Below are 24,474 nucleotides of genomic sequence, written 5' to 3'. Positions count from 1 at the left end.
GAGCTTTCCTGCCCCGTGTCCTGCTGGGCCCCGGCTGCAGCTGCGCCCTGGAAATGCAAAAGTGAGCGTGTATTTTTGAAAGGGAGAAGAGAAAATGTCTTCTCTGTTTCTTGGTTACCACCGTGGGTTTTTAATCTGTAATAACTGTGTTCTGTGTGTGTTGCTTTCAGGAAAATACATTTGTTGCCATGACAACAAGAGTAGCTTTTCCCCCAGATCCCAGTGCTCGGATAGTCGAGGGCAACAGTGGAATCCCAGGGCTGCAGGAGCAGCAGGATTGCCTGGAGCTCCCTTGGACTGGGGGTTTGGGTGTGGGGGTGACACTGGGGGCTCAGCTCTGTGTGTGTGAGCACTAACAACCCTCTGTGCTTCCAGTGCTGGGCAGAGATGGACCTGCAACGTGGAGCTGGAACAGCTGGAGATGAACAGCCACACACCATCTGCTCCCTGACAGGCAACAAGAGGTTTGCTGTTCTCTCCATAGGGAAAAAACTCTCCAGCCAGTGGTGGATGAAGTGATGGATGGTGGCCTCAGCCACCCAAGAGCTCTGCCAGCCGTGGGCTCTGGGGTTGGTGGTTGCTGAGGTAAAAGCAGCAGGACTTTCCCAACGCCAGGAGTTCCAGGTCAGAGCTGTCAGGAGGAGGAGCCCACTGTGGGTGAGCTGAGAGTCACTGCCTGGGCCCCTTGCTCGTGGGCTCTGTGGGGGGAGAACTCTGGCAGGGTGATGGTCCTGAGGGGCTGCAGCCCCATAATACCCCTGTTCCTGGAGGACTTGTCAAGGCCCTGCTGGGCACGACAGCCAGAAATCTCACCGTGACAGTCGATGTCTTGCAGAGCCTTTGAAGGGCCGTGTGTGTTCCCTGAGCTCTACATCACTGAAATGAATCCCCTGAGAGGGCTGGTTGGCTTCAATCACACTGACCCCCAGCGTCCCTCGGGGCTGCACCCACCTCTCTCAGTGGCTGACAGGGATTTTTCTTTAAGATTTGTTATTTTTAAATTCCTCAGTGTCTTCCACGTTCTTGGGTCACTAAGGGGAACCTCCAGCAGCACAAACACCTCTGACATCCAGAAGCCTCCAAGCAGCAGGAGGGCCTCACCACAGCTCCTGCCTGGAGCCCCCAGCTCTGCTTCCCTGCAGACCCAGGCAGGGGGAAAAAACACTGATGGATGTGTTTGAGAAGTGAGACAGAGCTTCGAGTGCCCAGCACTGACCTTTGGTGTCTCACTGCCCTGATTGTCACATGCAGGGGCTTTGTCCTGCCCAGTGCAGGAGTGGAGTGTGCAGGTGAAGCACCAGGAATTAAGATTTTGGTCCTTCCTGTCCATCTTCCCCAGGATTTTCATGGGTGGTGTCTCCAGGGCTGTCACAGCTGGCAGAGGTGGCTCAGGCTGAGCCTCAAGCCCAGATGGTCACGGGCAAATGTTGGCTGAGCACTGGCAGAGTGGAGCCCTCCTGGGAATGGCAGCTGGGGGAGGCAGGAATGGGAGCTGTGTCTCACCCTGAGGCACAGTCCCCTGGCTGGGATGGATCCAGGAAAACCAGCTCCAACAGCATCTGACTGCGAGCCTCGAGCTGCCCGTGGGAGCTGCAGTCCAGAGGGAAAGGGGAGCAGGATGGTGAGAGGGGCTTGGCAGGGGGGACAGGGTGGGGACACCTGTGTGGCACCGAGTGTGGCACCCACTGTGGTGCCACGGGGACAGTTCCCTGGGAAAACCAGAGTATTCCTGCACTGCCTGACAGGCTGATGGGAATCAGGTGCTGCCAGAGCTCTGACAACCTGGGACCCACAGGGACAGGGGGACACGTCTGTCCCAGCTGAGCAGTTCTCTGGGGGCACAGGGGCTTGGGGGGGTTGGTCTCACCCTCAGAGTTGCTTTTCCTCAGGGAAAGAGGTTTGTTACAATGTTTTGACTAATTGTCAACAAAGTGCTGCAAATGTTTGAAGGGATTTACATTCAGACTGTTCTGTCCTTCCCTTTCAGCTTTGTCACAAGCCTTGGAAGGATGAACCTGGACCAGGAGCTTTGGATGGTTTGGGAAGGAAAAAAAAGAACAACATAAGGATATTCCTGATGGGAATTGACCCAAGAAGTCCCTGTCAGGGCTTTGGCCACCCCCAAACCCCACAGGTGAGTGACAGCAGCAACAGCACACACTGATAAGGGTCCCTTTTCCAGGAAATCTTCCCCTGGTTGCTGCTCCTGCCAGGCAATGTTCATGAAATCCATCATTTCCCATCAGGCCATCCACAAACGGCCAAGCTCGTGGCTCTCCTGTCCGTGCTCCCCAGTGCTCCCTGCTCCAAAGCACAAGGTTGTTGCTTCCAGGCTCTTTGGGGCAGGAAACAAACCTATGGCTGTGGCACAGCAGAGCTCTGGCAATCAGAGGGGAAAACACTCCTGCAAAGGCAACAGCTCTCCATCCCCACCTCCTGCCTGGGCACAGCCCAGCGGGGCAGCTCAAAACAAAACAAGTTAAAATTAGCAAAGCTGGCCTGAAAAAAAGTCCTTATATTGCAGTAGAGGGGGAAAATTGACAAAAGTTACCATTTTTGTCTTAGGGTAGAAAATCCCTTGTCATGGGTTTGCTGGAGAGGACAAGGGGCTCATGGACCCACCTCAAGCAGTCCCAACACCGCTGGGGATCCCGGGAATGCTGGGCACCCCTCACTGCCGGGAATGCTGTGAACACCCACTCCCGGGAATGCTGGGCACCCTTCACTCCCGGGAATGCTGCCGCTGCTCCCGCTGCCATTCAGGGTTCGTTCTGTAGGTGGAAGTGTTGCAGAGCCCAGCTGAGCATTCCCTGCTGAGCATTCCCTGCTGAGCATTCCCGGGCTCTGCCGGAGCCCCGCACAGCAACCCCCAGGAGAGCCGGCAGGGAGGGGACAGGGTCCTGCCCCGGGGCAGCCCCATGCAGGGGGTCAGACAGTCAGCTGCCACCCGAATTCCAGCTGTGGGGATGGATGGGAAGCCTCGAGGGGTGATGTCACCCACCAGCCATGTGAGATCCCCCAGTGCTGACCAGTGACAGCCGGTGTAACACTCCCTGTGCTGGGCTGTGCCAGCTGGGGGGGTCAGCCTGAATTACCCTGCAGGGAGGGTTACAGTGGGGTCACTCAGCACAGCTGAGCTCCCCGAGGGCCTGGCACAAGTTTCCCAGGGAAGCTGTGGCTGCCCCATCCCAGGAAGTGTCCAAGGCCAGGTTGGACTGGGCTTGGAGCAACCTGGTCTGTGGAAGGTGTGGGGACAGGACCTGCCCCTCCCTCCACCGGCATTGTGGAGCAGCTCCCAGGGGCCATGATTTCTGTCAAGGAAATCATCTCCCAGCAGCTACTGCAGAGAGAGCCCCAGGAAATACAACAGGGATTGAGCAGAGCTGTTGGCCTGGTCCTGCTGTTCCCCCAGAGCTCTGATAGCTGAGAGGAAACAGCCGTGGGAAGGATAATAACTGAGTCTCCTGGGGCCTTACCAATCCTGCTGGGGAAGGGTTTCTGTGCCCCAGTGAAGTCCAGGTGAGTGGAGCAGGGCTTTTGATCCCACTGAGGCAGTTGCAGGTCCTGGGCAGCTCCTGGTGTGTGCTCTGTGCTCAGAAAGGAGCCAAGAGGGGAAATCAACAGCAAAAGGATCTTAAACCACGTGAATCCACTGCAGGGCTCTCACCGGTTCAAACACACCCATCCAGTGATTGGTGCATCTTCCCAAAATACCTTCCTGCCTGGGACCTGGTGTGGGGTGACCAGGAGCTGGCACCCGGGTGCCTGAGCTCCCAGGTTGGAGTGATTTGGGGCTGGGAAGCCGAGGCTTTGTTCAGAATCTGAAGGCTTTTCTATGCCACGACTTCTCTGAAAAACAAACACCCTCAGCATCTCGAGTCAGCTGGAGCTGGCTCAGAATTCCCCCCCATGCTGAGGAGACACCTGCTCTGGTGACACACCGTGGAGGGGGAGGGCTGGGGCTGTCGCTGCTGCTCCTTTGGCGGGAATAAATCACCCCCTCTCTGCACCGACAACATCCTCCCTCCCTCCCTCCCTCCCTCCCGCTCCCCCCGTGGTGTCTCTGCCGGGGGCCCCGGGCCAGCATTCCCAGCGCTCAGTGTTTGTATCCACACGATGTTCTGGACGAGCAGGACACGCAGGATGAGAGCACAGTAGTCGTTTGCCATCAAGGAAACCGCAAGCAACAAACAGAGATGTTATCTCTGACATCTGGTTCTGGTTTGGGGAGATCTGTCTGCCCGTGTTAATGGGATGGCTCGCGGCTGTTTTTGTTTTAGGACTCCTCGTGGGTTCCCTTGGCAACAGCGAAGCCAACACGGGGATAACAGCCTGGGAACACAAAGGCAGCTCTGACACCCTTCCCCTCAGCAGCCAAGGACGAGAGCTGGTGACAGTGACCTTGGGACAGGCCAGCTCGATGGGAAGGTGTCCCCAGCCAACCTTTCAACGCCCCAGGTAAGAGATTTTAAGAAGCTGTGCTGGGGGGTTCCTGGGATAACAGCCCCCTGAAGCACATCCAAGTGCCTCCAATTGAACCCTGCCATGGGTGCTGTGCATCCCTGGGAGCAGCACTGGGCACAGGATAAAACCCAGGGGTTTGCTGATTACAAGACCAAGATGTGTTACTTTAAACAATATCCCCAAACCAGACCCTGGGCTTTGGGTGAGAGGTGCCAACCCCTGTCCTGTGCCATAGAATCCTTGAATCCCAGACTGGTTTGTGTTGGAAGAGTTAAAGATCATCCAGTTCCACCCCTGCCATGGGCAGGGACACCTTCCACTAGCCCAGGTTGCTCCAAGCCCTGTCCAACCTGGCCTTGGACACTTCCAGGGATGGGGCAGCCACAGCTTCTCTGGGCAACCTGTGTCCTGCTCACACTCTCGGGGTTATGGTGATCTCAGGGTTTAAGGTCCAGGAATTGTTTTCCCTGGGTTGGGCACACCTGTGACTCCTCCTCATGGACTCTTTCCCTGGAGATGACTCCAGAAGGTTTGTAACATCCTTGCCTAAAAGGAGCCAGAGGAAAGGATTTCTATGAATGTCTCTGAATATTAATTCATAGAAAATCCTGGTCTTGAGAACCAACTTTTATCCAGGGATCAGAAATCCAAGTTCTCCCCCAGTGCAGCTTGGAGCAGATGAATTAATGCCTCGTTCAGCTCCAGTTACAGCTTCCAACCCCCTCCAGGGAGGTGCTGGTGTTATATTTAGAAGGAATCTACAAAAACAACCCCCAAAAAAGACATCAGCAAACAGAAGGAAGTTGGCAACAACCTCTGAGGCAAAGCTGCTACTTGGTTGCCCCTGTCTGGCCCTTCCCGGGCAGTCTCAGCTGTTCCCGATGAGCCTTTTCTGGGTCCTTTTCCCCCAAAGGCACACGTGGTTCTTTGCTGGGAACTACCGGTGATTGAAGTGACCCCTCGCTCCTGGTAACTCCAAACAAACACTGCGGCTCGTGCGGTGCTGCCCGTGCTCAGGAAGCAGCTGGAGGGATGGAGGGACGAGGCTGGGATGGATTCCCATAAAAGCCAGTGAGTCACGGGAACACGTCCAGGAGCGGGGTCAGCGCCGGTTCCCGGGGAGGTTCCTCAGACATCTCCCCCTGCAGCTCCATCCCTGGATGGGGAAGAGCAGCTGGAACCCAAACACAGCCCGGGGGGCCTCACCCCACCTTCTGCTGCCAAGGGAGAGCTGCTCATCCATGGCCATGGGAAAAGGGGAGTAAAGGGAGAGCAGCACATGGGTTACGGGGCCTGGAGGGACAGGACACAGGGAATGACTTCCCACTGCCAGAGGGGAGGGTCAGGTGGGATACTGGGAAGGAATTCCTGGCTGTGAGGGTGGGGAGGCCCTGGCACAGCTTGCCCAGAGAAGCTGTGGCTGCCCCATCCCTGGGAGTGCTCAAGGCCAGGCTGGATGGGGCTTGGACCAGCCTGGATAGGGGAAGGTGTCCCTGCCTGTGGAATGAGATGAGCTTTAAGATCCCTCCCACCCAAACCAGCCTGTGACTGCAATTCTGTGAATTTCAAAATACATTAAATGTGTTTTGGGAATAGGAAGATCCCCAAAAGAAACCATTCCCTGTAAATTTCTAGGTTTGAGGAAGCAGCAAGCCCGGGTTTTAGAGGCAAAAAGGACTCATTGTTCTGACAGTTGGAAATCAACTGATTTTTAGAAGATATAAAAATGTGCTCAGGGCTTATCGTGAGCTGGGAGCAGCTCACAGGGCAGTGCCAGATGCTCCTTTTTCCACCACACAAATTTTATTTCTGGTGTCAAAATCTCTTCAACATTAATCTCTGGCAGGGCCCTTTTCATTATCCCATCCCAATTCATTTGTGCTCTGCTGGGAGGATGAAAGCCCCACATTAGTGCTCAGCCTATTAATTTATAGTTTTCTCCCTGTTACAGCTGCTTTTGGAGTTTATTTCTCCAGCAGGACACACTGAACCACCTGTAACCAGCAAAGATGAAATCCAACATCCAATTTCCATGATGTAAATAAGCCCCCATTTAAAAAAAATAAAATTGAAGGGAGGGTGTCTCAGAAATTTCCCCAATTTCATTCTTCTGCTCTTTTTTTTTCAGTATTAAAAACACACAGTGCAAAGGAAGTCAGTCTGTCTTTTATTTTGGTTAATATATTTTAATGATATGTGGCATCAACTGGCTCCAGTTTCTATTTCATGCACTTTTGATGCTGCTGAGAAAAATTAAGATGCTTTTTTCCTGCAGTCTAATTTCTTCTTTTGTGGAAAAACTCCACCTGCAAGGCACAGGCTGGATCCCAGATCCTACAACACCTCAGAGCAAGGGCTCTTCGTCATCTTTAATCCACGAGGCACATCAGCACTTTGGTTTTGTGATTTCCCAGTGGGAATGAAAGCTGGACACACATGGGAAGCACATCTGTGGTAAGTGATAATCTAATTTCCTATTGGAGAAGCAGCAGGACCAGCCATGGGCTGGACTCTTTCTGTGGAGAACATTAAATTCTGGGCAACTTTCAGTGGAAAACTGTCCCCCATGAGGCCCTGACTGACTGCTTGAAATCCCACTGCTCCCTCTTGTCCTGGCACTTGTTATCTGGGAGAAGAGACTGATCCCACCCAGCTCCACCCTCCTGGGAGCTTTAATAGGGATGGGTTTGGCCCCAAGAGAGGTTTGGCCAAGCCATGGGTGAGGTTTGGTGCCACACAGAGCCCCAGACCAGCACCACCGACCCTGCCCAGAGGAACCAGGCCTGGCACGGTGGGATTAACCCTTCAGGGAAAGGTTTAGGGCTGGAGGAACTGCTGTTCCACGTCAGGCAACAGCACCAGCTCTGACAGGGGCAGAGAGAAGCCTGTCCATCAGGGAAGGACACGACACCCTGGTGCCATGGGATGTTTTCTCCAAGGGAAGGGCTGGAATGCTGCCACGGCCCCGGGGGCAGATCTGTTCCAAGCCTGGAGATTTGTTTAGTGTTCCCTCATGCCAGGAGTCCTGGAGTGCAAGGTCTCTGACACCACTCCTGCAAGAAATATTCCCTGCAGGAAGCTCGATTTCCTAAAAATCCAGTGCTGTGATGAGGTGTCCACATGCTCAGGGCACTTTGTGCTGCTGCCTTTAACCCCGGGACAAAACCAGCCTGTAACCTCTCCCTGACATGGAGACATTCATGGAGCTGGTTTTAGGCCAGTCCAAGAGCTTTCCTGACATTTCTGTATTTTGCTCATTGCTGAGCAGCAGGAGCTCTGGCTTCCTGGGAGGGAGGGAGAGAAAGGAAATATTTGTTCTCCAAATATTTCTGGTTTGGATCCAGGGTTCAGACCTTCCCTCAAATTCCAAACATTGTCCTGTGTCTCTCCCCTCACTTTCCGTACTGATCCTCTCTGGCCACACAGACTTTACTACGGCTGCTGCCACAGGACAGAAACAGGGAGCTGGTGGATGAGAGCCTGGATTTTAAATCATGGAATCACAGACTGGCTTGGGCTGGAAGGAGCTTAGAGCTCATCTCATTCCACCCCCTGCCATGGGCAGGGACACCTTCCACTAGCCCAGGTTGCTCCAACCCCCATCCAACTCGGATTCTATGAGGATTGGCCATCATTCCCTGCCCTTTGGCAGGGGGTTGGAACTAGATGAGCTTTAAGGTCTCTTCCAACCCAGACCTTCTGGGATTCCATGGTTTTAATTCCACCTCTGAAGATGTGCCCCTCTTGGAGAGACTCTTCTGCTACTTTTCTGCTCTTGGAAGGTAAACAGCATTTCATTACACGATTAATAAACCCATGGACAAACCAACGTTATTGCAACAAAAATAAATAAAAATTTAACTGAATTTCAGGTTGTAGAAATGGATGGATTGCACTGGCAAGGCTTTGCCCCCGGTGTCCATAAGCCAAGGGTCCTTTGAAGGCCTGGGTGGTTTCCCAGGCTGTGGAGGTGTCATAGCTGGCTGGGCCGGCGGGTTATCCCGGGAATGCTCCTGCTCCTGGGCTCGGGGAGCGAGGCCGCCCTTCCCCGGGGGGCGTGGGGGGGGCTGGGCCCCGCCGATCCCGGGCTGTGCCGGCCGGCAGCGGCTCCCTTGGCGGCTCTGGGCATCCCCAGGGCTCCGGAGAGCCGCAGTTCCCTGCCGGGAGCGGGGCCGGCCCGGGAGCGGGGCCAGGGCGGCCCCGGGAAGGTCCCGCTGAGCCTCCGCAGCTCCAGCACCTGCTCGCGGGCCCTGCTGAGCGCGGCCGTGAGCCCGCAGCGCTCCTCGCACTCCCGGCGCACCGTCTCCTGCAGCAGGGAATTCTGCAACACAAACACACGCTTGGCACCCGCTCGGGGGATGTGGAACACGCCCCGCTCCCCTCCTGCCCTCCCGGGGCACTCCCGGGACACGGCAGTGCTTCCAGGCTGGCTGCTCCCTTGGGAGTCGCTGGGAAATCTGAGGGAAGTGCTCGGGAGCTATCTCTGCTCTGCTGCCTGGCTGGGAGCTGGGAATGCTGCTCCTGGGAACGTTCAGTGTCACTGCACCACCTCCTTCTGACCCTTTCCTACATAGCCCTCCTTATGGAAGGACACGAGCTGTTTGCAGTCATGGAATCCTTTGGGCTGGAAAGGCCATCGAGTCCAACCACTCTGCCAAGGCCACCCCTGATCCATGTCCCCATCCCAGGTCAGGGCAGGACTGACAGACCCACTGCCAACATCCCTCCCATTCACCCACACTGTTCCTGAACCTTTTCCAAGGAAGACATAAATACCAACCCTGGCCCTAATTTACTTTGAAGAGTTTAATTTTCGCTGTTTCCCAATTTTTTTCTGCCACTGAATTGCTTTGGACATTCCAGTCTAATCTTATCTGCAGTCCCTGACTGCACATTTCTCATGGAGCAGCACAGCTCTCTCCTCCCTTCCCATTCTATTCCAAGCATTCAGCAAATGCTTGAGGTCAGAATATCCATCACTCCAGCTCCTCTTTGCAGTGGAGTCATTTCCATGCATTCCTGTGTCAGGGAACTGTGGCTGGGCTGGGGGGAGCTGGGACACAGTTCAAAGAGTGGGAAGTGAGAAATGTCCATGACTTCCACTCCAAAAACATGGGGAATTCTTTGTTGTTCGCTCATGTTTGTGTAGCATAACTGAGGCTACAGGCTGAGAAAGAAATGTCCTGCAGGACTTGAAAAATATAAATATTGTTCAATAAAACACAATAAACCCCCAGTTTAAGTGTTTGCTGAATTAAAACTTCCTGTATTTAGTAATCTACTGTATTTAGTAAATTAGCATGGTCTTGCTCTAGGAATCTTTGCATTTCAATGGGTTTTCTGGTCTGAAAAACAGATACTTTGAATGATGTTAGAAATCACATGTCTCCAAGTAAAAATAGCCAGGCATTTCCTGGGTCATGTTCCTACCTCCTCCTGGACTTGACTCAAGCTGTGAATCAGCTGTGTCCTCTCCTGGGTTAATTTTTCCAGTTCATCTGACTTGTGCTTCATTTCTTTCCTCAGTTTATCCAGAAATGATTCATTGTTGTTCTTTTCCATCGTCAGCTGAAATTCAAGTTCACTGATCAGTCTTTTAAGGCTCTGAATTTCTTTCTCCTTGTCTCCATCTTTCTCTGCAAGTTTCATCTGGGCATCCTGGAGCTTCTTCTCAAGGATTTCTGTCTCCATCCTTAAGCTCTTGGTGGCACTGGATATTAAACCTGGTATCTGCATGAGATCAGACAAAAACTGCATTCATCTACAGTCAGTATTTTTGTACAGAGAGAATTAATATCAGACAAATGTTGACTTGAGGAAAAAAAACCAACAAATTCAAACACACATGTCCTCAGAGAGAAAAAAATGCTTTGAATTTACAGAATGCCCTCAGAGGGTGTCAGAGAGCTGTAATTAATCAACACTCAGAACAGAGATTAATTAGTATGTTCAAGACCAAACAGAGAAATCGAGGTAAAAATGGGAAAATTTCAAGTCAATGTTTCTTAAGGGTCTTAAAATCACAACCAAATATTTGTCAAGTGAACAAAGGCAAAGTGTTCTTTTCATCTTTAAAGCACCGTGCAATGTCATAACTTTTAAATAACAGTAGTTTCATCAAATTCCTTTTTCCTCAGATTTCTCAAGAATTGTGCCAAATCCTTTGAGAAGGTTATAAGTAAAATTGTTCAATTTCTACATAAAACTCAAGAATCTGGAGCTCTGAGAAGCTGGGACCCCACCTGATGCCACCTCCAGCAGAGCCCAGAAGGTGGGAACTGGCACTTTGGGAAGGGGAAAAACCACGTGGATGGGTTTGTGGGAACTCACCATAGTCTGAAACAGTCCCAAGGTTTTGCAAAATGATGTCAGATTGAAAATTGAAATCCAGGGACACAGATGGGAAGAGAAAATATGACAACAAAGAACTTCCACACCATTTCACTTGAACTGGAATAGTTATTTTTTGCCTGTTCCATTAAAAAAATAAATTAAATATAGGTCCTATATTTAGACTGGGGAAAAACACTGTATCATCTAGATAGAGGATGACACATAAAGGGGGTTTTATTCCTTCCCATTCTGGTTTTCAACGGTTTTATCTGATCTGCTGCCACGGGAGTTTTCTCCTGAGCATTCCACACCTTCTTCTGCAGCTCCTCGTGGTCTCGCTGGTACTTTGTGATCAGCTCCTGCTGTTTCTGCCTCTCCAGGTCCAGCTCCACCCTGGCCTCCTCCTTGACTTTTAGAATTGCCTCTTTCTGCCGAGCCTCTCCTTTGGCCAGATCCATTTCCAGCTGGGGAACAAGAGGGTTTCAGTCACACAGAGCAGCCCAACTTCTAATATATTCCCTTTCCAACAGGGCCTTAAGGGAAGTGATGGGGAATTTGGCAGCCTGAGATTCTGGGCACTGAACAAACACTTCCGACCCACTGGAGCCCGGCCAGGGAACGCTCTTGCTCCAGAGCTCACAGAGTCACAGCCCAGGAGTCTCCAGCGGCTCTGGATCCCTAAATTTAGGCAGCTGGACTTCACACTAAATCACTATGAACACACTGAATTACAAAACCCTTGGCTGGGTCCTGAGCCAGATGATCCTGCTGGAGGGGTTTGCTCTGGAGGTGAAACTCTGTCGGCACCAGTTCCAAAGGCAGCAAAATGACACAGCCACAAAGTCACGGAATGGGTTGGGTCAGGAGGGACTTTAAAGCTTGGAAATACCAGAAATCCAGGGAAAGGAGCACCAGAGGAACCTCCCCAGAACCTCTCAGACACCTGTGCTGTGCCAATGGGCCATTGTCCAGTCGAGGCTCAAAAAATGGAGAACCCAAAGTGAACGAGTTCCAAATTCTGGGTAAAACATCCCAGCCCTTAAAGCATCTCAAATAATTAACATCAGAAACTCAAACCTGAAAGTTCAGCCATCATTTCCTGAACAGAAGAGCCTGGGTTCTGGAGGAAACACTGAAGGCTGTATTTAGGAAAATACTTTTCCTGACCCAGGATGTTAATGTTCTATTTGTGCAGGCTGGGTTCTAATGGATTTAATTGCACCAGGCTGAGAGGCACATCAAGCACACAACTCCAACCCAATTACTTCAAATTATTAAAAGAAGAAAAGCCCAGAATGAGCTCAATTACAATTATCTTAATTTCACACACTAATTATGAGCAAAAGTATAACAAATCTCCCTAAACTCTTTTCTCTGGAGGGAAAAGATAAACTGGAAATATTTTCATTATTTTTTAAAATCAAAATAGAGGCAACTATGGGGTGGAATAGGTGCAAATCCCCCACTAAGGTTTAGATTAAAATTGGTATATTTTTAAGATCCTCAAAGTAGACTCTTCTTCCTCCTCTTCTCCTTCCCCTCCTTCTTCTTCTTATTGTTATTATTTTAATGATATAATATATTAGTATTATTACTATACTAATGATAATAAATGAAAACAATTTCTGGTTTATCTCTATTTTAAACAGAAATCTTGCCCACTTGCTGCTCCCAATGGCACAGTGACCCAAACCAACCATTGTCCCTTTATCACATTGTTGATTTTTTGGTTGCTGAGCACATTTTTGGAGCCCTTCCCTGTGCTGCATTTTAATGATCCCAAAGCTGTAATTGCTCCCTCTGCCTCCCACCAATCTTTATCTGGTTCCCATGTCAGGCTGAACAACACTCTGTGATTATGGAGCCAGTGTGATCTCCTTCCCAAATTACACCCTGTGACATGGAGGTGAAGATGTTTCCAAAGGGATGGAACTGATCTTAATTGCTACCAGTCCCCAGATCTCCCAGAGACTCAGGAAAGCTTTCAGACACTTATCACCCACTGAAGCAAAAAATACAGTCATTTCAGTCACCAATTATGTCAGCATTAAATCAGACAAGTCAGAATTATTGTTCAACTCTGCTTTTAAATTATTCTTCACATATAAATATATATTTTTTTAATTTCCTGTGTTCAGTTTGGGGTTTTTTGGTGCTCGTGGCAGAAGTTGCAGAGGAGAACAGTTGACACAGTGGCAGTTGTTTATGGTAAACAGCTTCCCAAATCCCACTGGAGGAGACTGGCAGGAAAACTCCTTGTACAAAGGATATTGTTGACAAGTTGTGGCTGCCCCTGGATCCCTGGAAGTGTCCAAGGCCAGGCTGGACAGGGCTTGGAGCAACCTGGGCTAGTGGAAAGTGTCCCTGCCCATGGCAGGGGGTGGAACTGGATGGGCTTTAAGGTTCCTCCAACCCAAACCAGTCCATGATTTTATGATTCTATGAACTTCAAAATACATTAAATGTGGTTTAGGAAATAGGAGGTTCCCCAAAACAAATTTCCTGTAAATTTATGGGTCTGAGGAACCAGCAAACCCAGAGTTCATGGGCAACAAAGACTCGTGTGTTCCTGACAGAAATCAACTGATTTTTGGCTGAGTCCCTTCCAACCCAGACCATTCCATGATCCCAGGATTTCAGGACACCTGGCACTTGAGGAGATCAGCCCCTGCCTCACTGTGCTCACTGTGACCACTGTGACAACAGAAAATACCCCAAATAAAGCAGGAGGCAGAGGGTGCCAGGGGCCCATCCAGGGTTACCTTCTCCCTCCAGGTCTCCTCACTCCTCATCTTCTGCCTCAGCGCTTCCTGCAGCTGCTCCGTCCTGGTCTGGTGGGAAACCACCATCAGCTCCCTGGAAACCACACCAAGGGGATGTGAGGATGAGCTCCACCCACAGGGGTGCAATTCCCCTCCCTTTTGTCCAGCACTCTGTGCAATAACCCCCAGCAATCCTGCCTGGAGGCACAGCAGGATCACTCCTCAGCATTCCCACAGTGCCACCACTCACTCCATCAATTCCATGTTCCACAGAAAATGCTGCAGCTCATCTTCCTTCCACCTCAAACGACATCTTAATATTTCTTCAATATTTCTCAAGTCAAATTTTGAAGAACACAGAAAAACTTAACACTATTCAAACAGAAATAGCACTTAGTGAACTCAGAACAACTGCTATCATTGATTAAAAAATTGCGGGGTGTTTGGAATTAAAACCACTGAGTGCTTTCTGCTGTTAAGTTACTGTTTGTTATGTGATGCCTTGTAAAGCAAAACTCCTGGAGAGCTTAAATTCTTGTAATTTATGTTATTAGCAACTTGTACACCATAAAATGCCATAACTATTCCAATACTCCAGGCCCTTGGATATGATCTGGTACTTGGTTAAGTGTAAGGGCAACTTCCCACCAGTTCAGCCTGATTTTGAAGGTTCTCAGCTATGAATAAAGCTGTCTTTTTCCCTGGAATTACTTGTCAGATGTGGAAAATAAAGCACTGAGCTTCTGAGGGTTATTTTCCCTGGAATGGGATCTCCTTTCAGCACCTTTGCTTTAGACTTACCAACCTAAATCCACACTTCTTAATTACCTTGACCATAATCTACATACCCAGTTTCATCCCTGACAACCATGGGCTCGTTGTGACCATTTCAAAATGCCAAGAGGCACCAAGAGGGTTTTGTATTTAAAGATAAATGTAAAGAATATTCCCTGTACCTCTGGCACAGCTGGAACAGCTGCCCCAGAGGGGTGTTCAGGGGTTTGATTAAGCTTGAGCTGAAGCCCTGGAGAGCCAAGCAGGGTTTTTTCCCTCCTATTTTTTTTAAGCAGGATTTTTTCTTTTCTTTTCTTTTTTTTTACCATTCAAGTTTTGTTTCTCTTTCAATAATTAAAAAACCAATCCAATGAATTCCAAACTGTCAGGAATTTTCAGGACCACTTCAGCCCAGCTCCCATTACCTCTCCTGTTTCAGCATCACCACCTCCTCCTCTGTTTGGCTCAGCAGAGTTTTCAGTGTCTCCAGTTCACTCTCTGATCGCCCAGTTCTTCTTTTCAGGTCTTCTTCTTTCCTCTCCTTCTCAGCCACTTCCTCCTGTAAATGTTTGCAGACTTGTTGGCAAATCAGAAGGGACTCCTCCTTTTCCTTGAGCTCTTTGGTGAGCCTGCAGATGAAGTAAGAAAGTATCAGCACTGCAGTGACTGTATTCTTGGTTACAGACAGAAATGGAAAATTAAATATTAGACAAAAAAACCCATATGTATTTGTTAAGAAGTTAAATCTGATAACTTCACAGAAAAATAGGAAAAAATATTGTCTAAAATTGCTTTAAAATCATACCATTTTTTGCTCTCCTGTTCAGAAAAAGGTATTATGAAATATCATTTCAGCATTTACCTTGACTCAGAAATTCCGTTTTCGTATTTCATCTTTTTCAGTTCATTTTGACAGACTTCAAGTTCTGTTGATTTCATCCTAAAAAACATTCCAAAAAGTGTGTTATCCAAAGAAATGAGCCTTTGGTCCTGCACAACCTGGACATCACTTCTGGGTGTATTACCCAACTTGCATTTTCTATTTCAGTCAAAAGGCCACAAACAGGAAGTTCTTTCAGCTCCAGGTAAGATTTGTCATAATTCCATTGTCATCTCAGCCTGAGCAGGATCACAAATGTTGCAAACAATTATGAAAGTTTTGAGGGAAAAATTAATAAAACTGAACAAATAGCAATCTTGTAGGTGAAAGGGCTGGAAACTGCAGGTTTTGTGTCATTATGTCATCATTTCACCAATTAATAACCATGGTTAAACTTCATATTTACATTTAAACAGACATAGAATATGTTATTTTATGAAATTGTGCCCATATTGCATTGAAATTTTAATATTACATTTGGAAAGCCCTCCCTGTTTATTTAACCATGTCCATGACATCTTTTTTCCACACTCAATCCTTACATTATCACTAAAATACGTTGTTGCTAAGCATTCCAAATATTTGCCACTCGGTTGTGGTCAGACCCCTGAACACAGGAACTGAAACCAGAAAGTCCGGAGCAGAACAGCCTGAACCCTGTTTAAATTTCAGGAAAACATGGGAAAGGAGGGATGACAGCTGGTCTTGACATTGGCAGAACCAGTTCCTCACTCTTGAGCTAAATATTTGAGCTGGGACTGTGAGATGGAGCTCTGGGAGCTTCTCTTTCCAGGCACCTGCTGCAGTTGGCTCTGACAAGGAGCTGGTGACAGTCTGTTGTGGGTGACATTCTATTGTAGATGACATTCCATTGTTGGTGACATTCTATTGTGGATGACAGTCTATTTTTGATGACAGTCTTTTTTTTGCTCTATTAATTTAGGTTTTGCTCATTCTTCATTAAAACACAGGCATGACACAGTGAAATTCCAGCGGGGCAGGACATGGGGTGTGGGGCAGAGTCACAGCAAACTCACACTTGGGGGGCAGATAAAGAAAGAAATTGTAGCCACTGATTAAATACTAAACTTTGTGATTCGTTTTATGGCAATAAAAACCTTCTATCCCAAACCTACAGTGTAAAATCCCAGAATCCCAGCCTGGTTTGGGTTGGAAGGGACATTAAAGTCCACCCAGTTCCACCCTGCCATGGGCAGGGACACCTTCCACTGGCCCAGGTTGCTCCAACCTGGCCTTGGACATTTCCAGGGATCCAGGGGCAGCCCCAGCTTCTCTGGGCAACCTGTGCCACCCTCCAAGCCAAGAACTCCTTCCAATATCCCATCTAACCCAGCCCTTTGGCACTGGGAAGCCATTCCCCCTAGTCCTGTTACTACATTTCCTTGTAAAAACACTACTGCTTAGAAATCATAACATGAGGAAAAAATATTTCCTCTGCTGGTCAAAACCTTCTCAAGTCAACGTGACAAGCAGCACTTGGTGGACAGCAGTGGTTTGGTGCCTCTTTCTGTGCAGTGGGGAAGGATCCAGGGATGGGAACCTTACATTAACAGCTTCTTGTAGTGGTCCAGCTCGGCCGTCACCTTCTGCAGCTGCAGCCCAGTTGTCTCCACTTGATTTGTTAAATCTGAAAGCAGAAACGTGGGGTTTGTGTCTCCAGTTATTCTAAAATACATTCACCTTTGTCCACACTGTGGTTTGTTTCCACCTCAGACCCGTGGATCCTCAGTTCCACCTCATACAGGAGTTGTCAGATCCATCCCCAAACTATCAGCCTTCAGAAAGAGCTTTTGGAAGAGAAAGTTCAAATTTCCTTGGCCTTGACTAAGCCCTTGCAAAAAATGATGGAAGTTATTTATAGAAGCACCTTCTACTCCACCTGCCACCAATGCCAAAACAAATCAACCATATTTTTGCATAACACACCTGTGATATCAAGTCCTTGGGTGCTTTGGTTCCATGAACTCAGTGGAAGGTGGGCTGAGATCAGCCGTGCTCAGTGATGGTCTTGTGTGACCACAGCAAGTGGTGAGAGCAGCTCAGCTGCTCCTCAAAACCCCTGGCAACCAGCAGTTTATAATCCTTCACCACCCCCTCCCCGTTTCAGTTCTGTGCCTGAAAAGCCAACCTTGTTTTCCCTCAGTTCCCTGGGAATGAACCACAGAACATCCATCCCGTGTTGAACCGGCCGAGATAAATCCCCGGTCACTGTTAAACCCCTTGTTTGTGTGACTCTCTTCTGGCCAAAACTTCCTCTCAGCTGTTTTTAAGGCTTCCCTGAGAAACTCCCCTTGTCACCAAAGCCCTGCAGCCCCTCTGCCATCCAACCCTGCCCAGCAGAGCCCGGCCCAAGCTGGGATGGTTGGTGGCATCCTCCCCTCTCTCCGAGCGGGACGTCGTGGCCCCGCACACGCAGGACACACCAGACCACCTGCAGCCCCTTCTGCTTCCTCCCCCTGGGCCTCCCTCAGCAATGGATTGCCCTGCACCCTCCTCCAAGGCCAAAGAACCCAACTTTCATTTCCTGTCATCCATCCTGACACTGCCTCGTGGAGCCAACGGCTCGGAATTCCACAGAAAAAGGGGAAACTTTGGCTTCAGCTGCCAAGCAGATGTGAGGCAGAGCACTGGGAACAACCTCACCCCCAGAGCAGGAACGTGACTTTGGGAGGACAGATTTAGCCCAGATCACTGTAGCTGGACAGCAGAGAGAGCAGAGCCCCTGCCCTCCTCACAGGCTGCCGAGAAGGTTTGCCCAAACATCTGACAATTTTTAAAATTGGTATTATAGAAGATCTCTGGCAATCATTAATAACTGTGGCATTTTTTCCTCTTCCTCCATGTGGGAATATGGACACAAGTTCTGGGATAAAGGAAAAGGAGAGGGATGATGCTTATTTTGGTTCTAGTACTTTGGGTGGTCCCTTCCAGTGCTGTTTCTTCTTTCACTCAATCTGTTTTCAGAAGTTTTCATATTCACTGAGCAGGCACAGGAGTTTTTCATGAGGGAGTAGATGGATTTAATTACACAGATGGTTTCTGAAAGTTTTCTCTAGGGAGAATTCCCACCAAAGTCACCAGGAGAGTAGAAAGTCTGGGGAATCAGACCCACACCCACAGGGACTAAATAATAGAGATTTCAATGAAAAACATGGCGAAATGAGGAAACTAATAAGCAGAATGGTAATACAAATGAAAACTTATGCTGAAAACTTGCTGAATAAAGAAAAATATATTCAAATGACTATGTAAAAATGTTCTCTGGCAATGAAAATAAAGCACATTGCAAAACATGCAAACCCAACGGAAAGCATCGAGGCTCTGTAAGACTGATACTCGCTTTAAAGCTTGAAGAAGAACCACATCTCAAAAACCTCCAGTCCAAAACCATCTCGGTATCATTGGTGTTTAATTTTAGTTATTTTTTGACTCAGAAAGGACCTCACCGTAGTCATTAACCCTGCAGTAACCTTTCAGTGGGACTCTGCTGTGACAGAGACCGAGGGGACAGAGCACAGAACGTGCACAGAGACAGGAAGAACCAAAGAAACAGAACCAAAGCTGCTTCCTCTTCCTTGGGTGAATTCCCATCAGTGCAGCCTCAAAACACCCAGCAAGGAGCCTGCTCAGAACTGGCTTTCAGGAATTCAGCCACCCAGTTTGCATCCAAGGGCACAGGCTCCAGATTCTGGTGGGAAATAGCAACAACTGGTAAAGTTTTCAGTGAAAAATAAAACAAATAAGCAGTAAGCAGCCACTCTGGAAGCCATCAACTGCCCAGCTAATTCCTAACAGATTCCCAGGGAGATCAGATCAGAAGCATGCATGATAGAGCTGTGTAATTATCTACTTTTCCTGCAAAACCTACAAAAAACCCCAAGATAATTTCTGACAATCTTGGTCTCATCTAACCAAAAGCTCAGTGGTTGATACACATGTAAGGAAAGGGTGACTATTTTTCTGTACTTAAGACTTTCTAGGGAGGTTCATGTGCACAGATCAGATAGATCAGAGAATGCTCAGAGTCCCAGAAAGCTTTGGGTGGCAAGGGGCCTTAAAGTCCATCCAGTCCCACCCCTGCCATGGGCAGGGACACCTTCCACCAGCCCAGGTTGCTCCAAGCCCCATCCAACCTGGCCTTGGACACTTCCAGGGATGAGGCAGCCACAGCTTCTCTGGGCAACCTGTGCCAGGGCCTCCCCACCCTCACAGCCAAGAATTCCTTCCCAATATCCCATATAACCCTGTTCTCTGGCAGTTTGAAGCCATTCCCCCTTGTCCTGTCACCCCATGCCTTATAAACAGTCTCTCTCCATCTTTCCTGTAGCCCCTTCAGGCACTGCAAGGCCACAATTAAGTCACCTCGAAACTTCTCCAGACTGAACAATCCCAACTCTCCCAGCCTTTCCTCACAGCAGAGGTGCTCCACCTCTCAATCGACTTGGTGACCCTCCTCTGGACTTGCTCCAACAGTTCCATGTCCTTCCTGTGTTGGAGACCCTGGATTTGGCACTGAGGATGTGCAGTCCCCCACCAGCACCTGAGACCCTCCTGGGCAGTAGCCCAGGGACAGAAGCCCAGCACAGCAGGTCCTGGCAGTCAGGGGGGAACCTGTTCCATGTCAGCGAGTCTCTGGTCTAAAATGACTGTGCCTACCAAAAATAAATGCATGTCTACAGAGCCCACGTGTTTTCAAGGTGAGAAACCCAGCCTGCTCCTCGCTGCCTGGCCGGGCACTGCAGACAAGAGGAGCTGCTCCTTCCCCACATCTCTGCATCACACAGAGAACGGCTCGGGGAGGGGTTGGTTTCGTTTTCCCTTCATTTCAGCGTGGTTTGGGGAAAATCAGGCAGCTGGTTTGGTGTACACAGGACAAGCTCTGACTCATGCCACAGTCACTGTGCCACTGGGGTAGCCCAGGCCACGCTCCCACTGGGAAGCACAAGGGCTGTGTGGGCTCCACGTGTGCCCTCGTCCTGCTCACCACCAACTCAGGGCACTGCCAGCAAACTAGCAGGGCCAGAAGAATCCCAGATCACAGCATTTTTTTATTTTATCAAGCTTTATGGAATTCTCATCACAGTTCAGGCACAGCTTCATGGACCTCTGGGGTGGTAAAGCTCACCCTTCAGCCCTGAGCAGAATCTCTGCCAAAGCCAGACCTGTGGTTTTGTTCAGATCCAAGGCTGGAGGGTCTCCTAGCCCTGCAATCAGTCCCTCTCCAGCTTTCTTGGAGCCCCTCTAGGCACTGGAAGGGGCTTTAAAGTCTCCCTGGAGCCTTCTCTTCTCCAGGCTGAATATTCCCAGGTCTCCCAGTCTGTGGCCACAGGTGAATGTGGATTCCTGCTTTTCCTCCAGAAGCAAAGTGAGGCCCTTCGGTAAGTCAGTCGAACTCAAACAGAGCCTCATCCCAACCCCTCCTGGAAGGGAACTTGGGTGCTGTTTCCCATCCTATTCATCTGCTTCCTCTTCCACTGTGAGGCTGTTGAAAAGCACTAATGAGCCATTGCCTCGTCACACTCTGCTCCAGCACCAGCCCTGCATTCCCCGGCTCTCTCCCTTCCAATTCTTCCTACCACAGCTGGAATTAATAAAAAATGTATTTCAACAGAACTTGCAGAATGAAAAGTGGCTGTTTGAACTGCAGCCTACCTAAAACTGCAGGAAACTATTCCCTCTTTGGATTTTCAAAGCTCTTCAAAGTGGTCTTTAAAGTGGCATTAAAGGCACTTCGCCGGGATGAAAACACTGCTCCTTCTTTCCATGAGCAGTGCTAACATTCCCAATCCAAGTTCCAGTCCCTCCTCCAGCTGCCTGCAAGTTTCCATCACCTCTCATTATGTCAGCAGACCACTAAGTTTATATTTAGGAACTGAAGTAGCCCATGGAGCACGAGCACCAAAAGATTGAAAATTCACATTTCATGTGCATCACCAGCAATTTCAGCCCATAAAGGGGTAAAGCCTGAAACTATAAATGAGCTAGAGAAAAACCACAAGGCCTCTGGGAAAAAAAATGATTCTTTATTTGTGATTAAGTGGAGGAAAGGATTTGGCTGGTAATGAAACGAAAGCACAAGGATCAGCTCCTCTCTTTGAGGAGCACGTGCTGTTGAAGCTCTGCTGCTCCCAGCCCTAAAGATACACAGACACCATCCCAATTATTGATTTTTAGTTCTGCGAGTCTTTGATTAGACAATTATTCACCAGACCTTACCCTGTGCTGAGCATTTGTCAAGACCTGCCCTCTCCCACTCACCGGGTGATGCTCTGAGAGGCTGGAAAGGGCTGTGACACCAACAAACTGAGCCCACAAGTCCCCCACAAAGGGAATTTTCAGGAAGTCACAACAAGCACGAGCACAAAGAAACAACAGTTGAAACTACTGCTCAGTTTCTGCTCTTGCAAATGCCTGCTATCACAGGAAGTAGTCAATAATTTACAATTCTATGATAAACGAGCAAGAGAAGAATCTTCAAAATATTGGCTGCTGAAAGGAGAATCCTTAAAAAAATGGAAATCACAAATCCTGGTGGTTTGGGGTTTTTTCCCTGGAGCATTGAACTATTTCAGTACCAAAGAGGGATGTTAGAGTAGTTTGGGGGAGGAAAAAAAAAGCAAAATAAACCATCAAACCAAGCTCCCCCAAACCCACGGACACCCTGGATCCAGCTGAGTTCCTACACCCTGACTTTGGACAGCATAAATCCACTCCCTGGAGCTCATTTCCACCAGGACTGTTGTCTGTTCCCACTAACTTATTTTAATACATTGGCAAACTCATATTTAACGTTTGTTTATGGAGAAAATCATGTTTTATATTTCAAAAAGAACATTTTTATCAGCAGTGCATTAACTGGGTTTATTACCTAAATCCAGCAATGTGTTCCCTAGGCCAGACTCCTTCAAATCCTCATGGATTTGTGTTTTAATGACCCACTCAGGAAGGGCAGAATCAAAATGCCTGAGCCAGCAGTTTTCCTGCCTTGAAATCTTCTGGATATCCACATCAAACCTCGTACTGCTTCTTAATAACTGATTTATTATCAAGTAAGTGCTACATTTTTATTAATACATTTAAAAATGCCTCATATATGCCTCAGCATCAACCAGTTTAGCTGAGCTTTTTACTGTTCATTAAGATCTTGCAGAGTCCTAATACTCTGTATGAATTCCATCTGTGATGTTCTAGCTGTGTTTTCTCCATAAAATGTCCGCTATTTCAAGTTTCACTGCAAATTTTCAATTCTCTTTATAAACATAAACAAGCAGCTTCCAAAATATTCCTCTGAAGTGGAGAGGGATAAAAAAAAAAGACAACCCCAGAGATGGTAGGTCTTGGTTAGGTCTCACATCAATGCCAGCAGTGAAAATTAATAAATAAAAGAGCATGGATAAAGCTTTTTCAGAATATTCTAACATTTCAGGTTGATTTCAAGAGCTTTCCCTTCCAATTATGTCACATGAAAGTGAAAAATGGGAATTTAGTTCAACAAATCCCATGTGTTTTTCTCCTCAAAACCATAACTCCCTAGTTGTTCGTATTAACACTGAATTCCCAGAGCAGCAGAGCCGGTGAGAGATGGATCCCAAATGTCTGGATCCCAAACGCCCTTCCCAGGTTAACTCGGAGGAGGAGCCTGGATGAAAGGAGCAATTTTGGAAGGGAGCTCAAAGCTCATCTTGTTCCACCCCCTGCCATGGGCAGGGACACCTTCCACTGGACCAGGTTGCTCCAAGCCCCGTCCAACCTGGCCTTGGACACTTCCAGGGAAATGCAGAGACTAAACTGTAGAACAAACTCCACCAGTGGTGCTGACATGGATATGAATCCAGGATTTGTGGGGCCAGAGTGAAGCACTTACACAGGGGACTTCCATCAACTTCTCTTCTGGTAGAGCTGGCTGAGCTCTGCTGATGACACACCACCAAAAGCACAGTCTGTGCCCTCCCCTCCCGGGATTCTCTGGCAGCAGGAGAACAGAAACTGGAACTGAAGTCCCGGGAAGGACTTGGGAGCTGCTGCTCCACTGAGGAACCAACCCCACAAACCCCCTGTGATCCTGAGTCACCTGGGGCTGGGCCAGTGGGGAGCAGGGAAAGGCTCTTCTGATTGCCCTCTGCACCTGCTGTCACCTCCCCAGGAAGCTGCACTTCCCTGGCTGGATGGATGGTCCCTGCAGTCTCACATCTGAGATCTTCGCAGGCACTGAAGGAGCAGCAAAACTCCTTCATGGTGCCCATCCCTGAGACCCCCTGCTTTAAACCTGACCCCACACACTGAGCATAAGGCAGGCTGGGAACTGCTGTGCCAATCTGATGACTCAGAGCTGTGCCCAGAACAGCACAACCTCTAGATGTGTTTCCAAGGTCTTAAAATATCCCTGAGCCAGTGCTGTGAATGCAAGAGAAAATGACTCAGGAGATACCAATATAAATCATCTTTTTATAACGAGTTATTGTCTCTACAGAGTTCTCAAGATAGTAGAATTTATATTATTATAATTTCAAGTGCTGTCACTGTTCTTGCAGTTTTCAAGAGGACACACAATCAAGGGCAAATCATTAGAGAGTCTCCTGTTTAATGACTCTAAAGGAGCCTGGCTTGGCTGCTGTTCAGTCCTGAGAGCCAAAAGTCCTGCTCAGTCCTGTTCAGTCTTTTCACAGTACCAGCCACAACTTCAGTGCTTTTAAAGACTTCTTTTTTTTTGGCATTTTTTCCCCTTGGAATTTTGCTAGAAATGTCAAAATTTTCTTACCCAATGTCTCCTTCTGCAGTTCACGGCACCTGCTCTGGAGCTCGTTCCCTTGCTGAAGGGAAGTTTGGAGCTGTTGGGTTTTCAGCTCAACTGTGTCGGCCACCCCTGTCAGGTGTTTGACCTTCTCCTGCAGACATTCGTTCTCCCTCTGGGATTTTGCCAATCTTTGATTCAATTTGGGTATTTCTGAGGAGGAAACAAGAAATTGTAAAAGCTGTTGTCGAATTTACCTTCCCCACTAAAAATATGACACCTGTTTTTTGACCGCAGGACTTCAGTACTCATAGAATCATGGAATGGTTTGGGTTGGGAGGAACCTCAAAGCCCATTCAGTCCCACCCCCTGCCATGGGCAGGGACACCTCCCACTAGCCCAAGTTGCTCCAAGCCCTGTCCAACCTGGCCTTGGACACTCCCAGGGATGGGGCAGCCACAGCTTCTCTGGGCAACCTGTGCCAGGGCCTCCCCACCCTCACAGCCAGG

General features: G+C 48.8%; 1 protein-coding gene and 1 long non-coding RNA gene across 2 annotated transcripts in view; one reads left to right on the top strand and one right to left on the bottom strand.

Annotated features, from left to right (window-relative positions):
* Positions 1–1,645: 1,645 nt before the first annotated feature.
* LOC127468594 (uncharacterized) lies at positions 1,646–8,330 on the top strand. The gene is made up of 4 exons (XR_007903598.1): positions 1,646–2,134; positions 4,281–4,458; positions 5,378–5,535; positions 5,613–8,330. It is a non-coding gene; the product is annotated as an uncharacterized LOC127468594 (long non-coding RNA).
* Positions 8,331–9,564: 1,234 nt separating this feature from the next.
* Positions 9,565–24,474, bottom strand: part of LEKR1 (leucine, glutamate and lysine rich 1) — a 31,991-nt gene continuing 17,081 nt past the window's right edge. Inside the window, exons 6-12 of the mRNA XM_051781855.1 lie at positions 23,993–24,178; positions 16,780–16,861; positions 15,196–15,273; positions 14,759–14,962; positions 13,560–13,653; positions 11,109–11,261; positions 9,565–10,194 (exon numbers count right to left, since the gene is read on the bottom strand). Coding sequence (XP_051637815.1) covers positions 9,883–10,194; positions 11,109–11,261; positions 13,560–13,653; positions 14,759–14,962; positions 15,196–15,273; positions 16,780–16,861; positions 23,993–24,178 — 1,109 coding nt within the window. The 3' untranslated portion in view covers positions 9,565–9,882. The remainder of the gene's footprint in view (positions 10,195–11,108; positions 11,262–13,559; positions 13,654–14,758; positions 14,963–15,195; positions 15,274–16,779; positions 16,862–23,992; positions 24,179–24,474) is intronic.

The sequence above is a fragment of the Manacus candei genome, unplaced genomic scaffold, assembly GCF_025592945.1.
Source record: "Manacus candei isolate 608988 ecotype Guabito, Panama unplaced genomic scaffold, ASM2559294v1 h1tg000015l, whole genome shotgun sequence".
NCBI classification, from domain to species: domain Eukaryota; kingdom Metazoa; phylum Chordata; class Aves; order Passeriformes; family Pipridae; genus Manacus; species Manacus candei.
The sequence above is the reverse complement of the archived record's forward strand: the minus strand, read 5'-3'. Positions and strand labels throughout refer to the sequence as shown.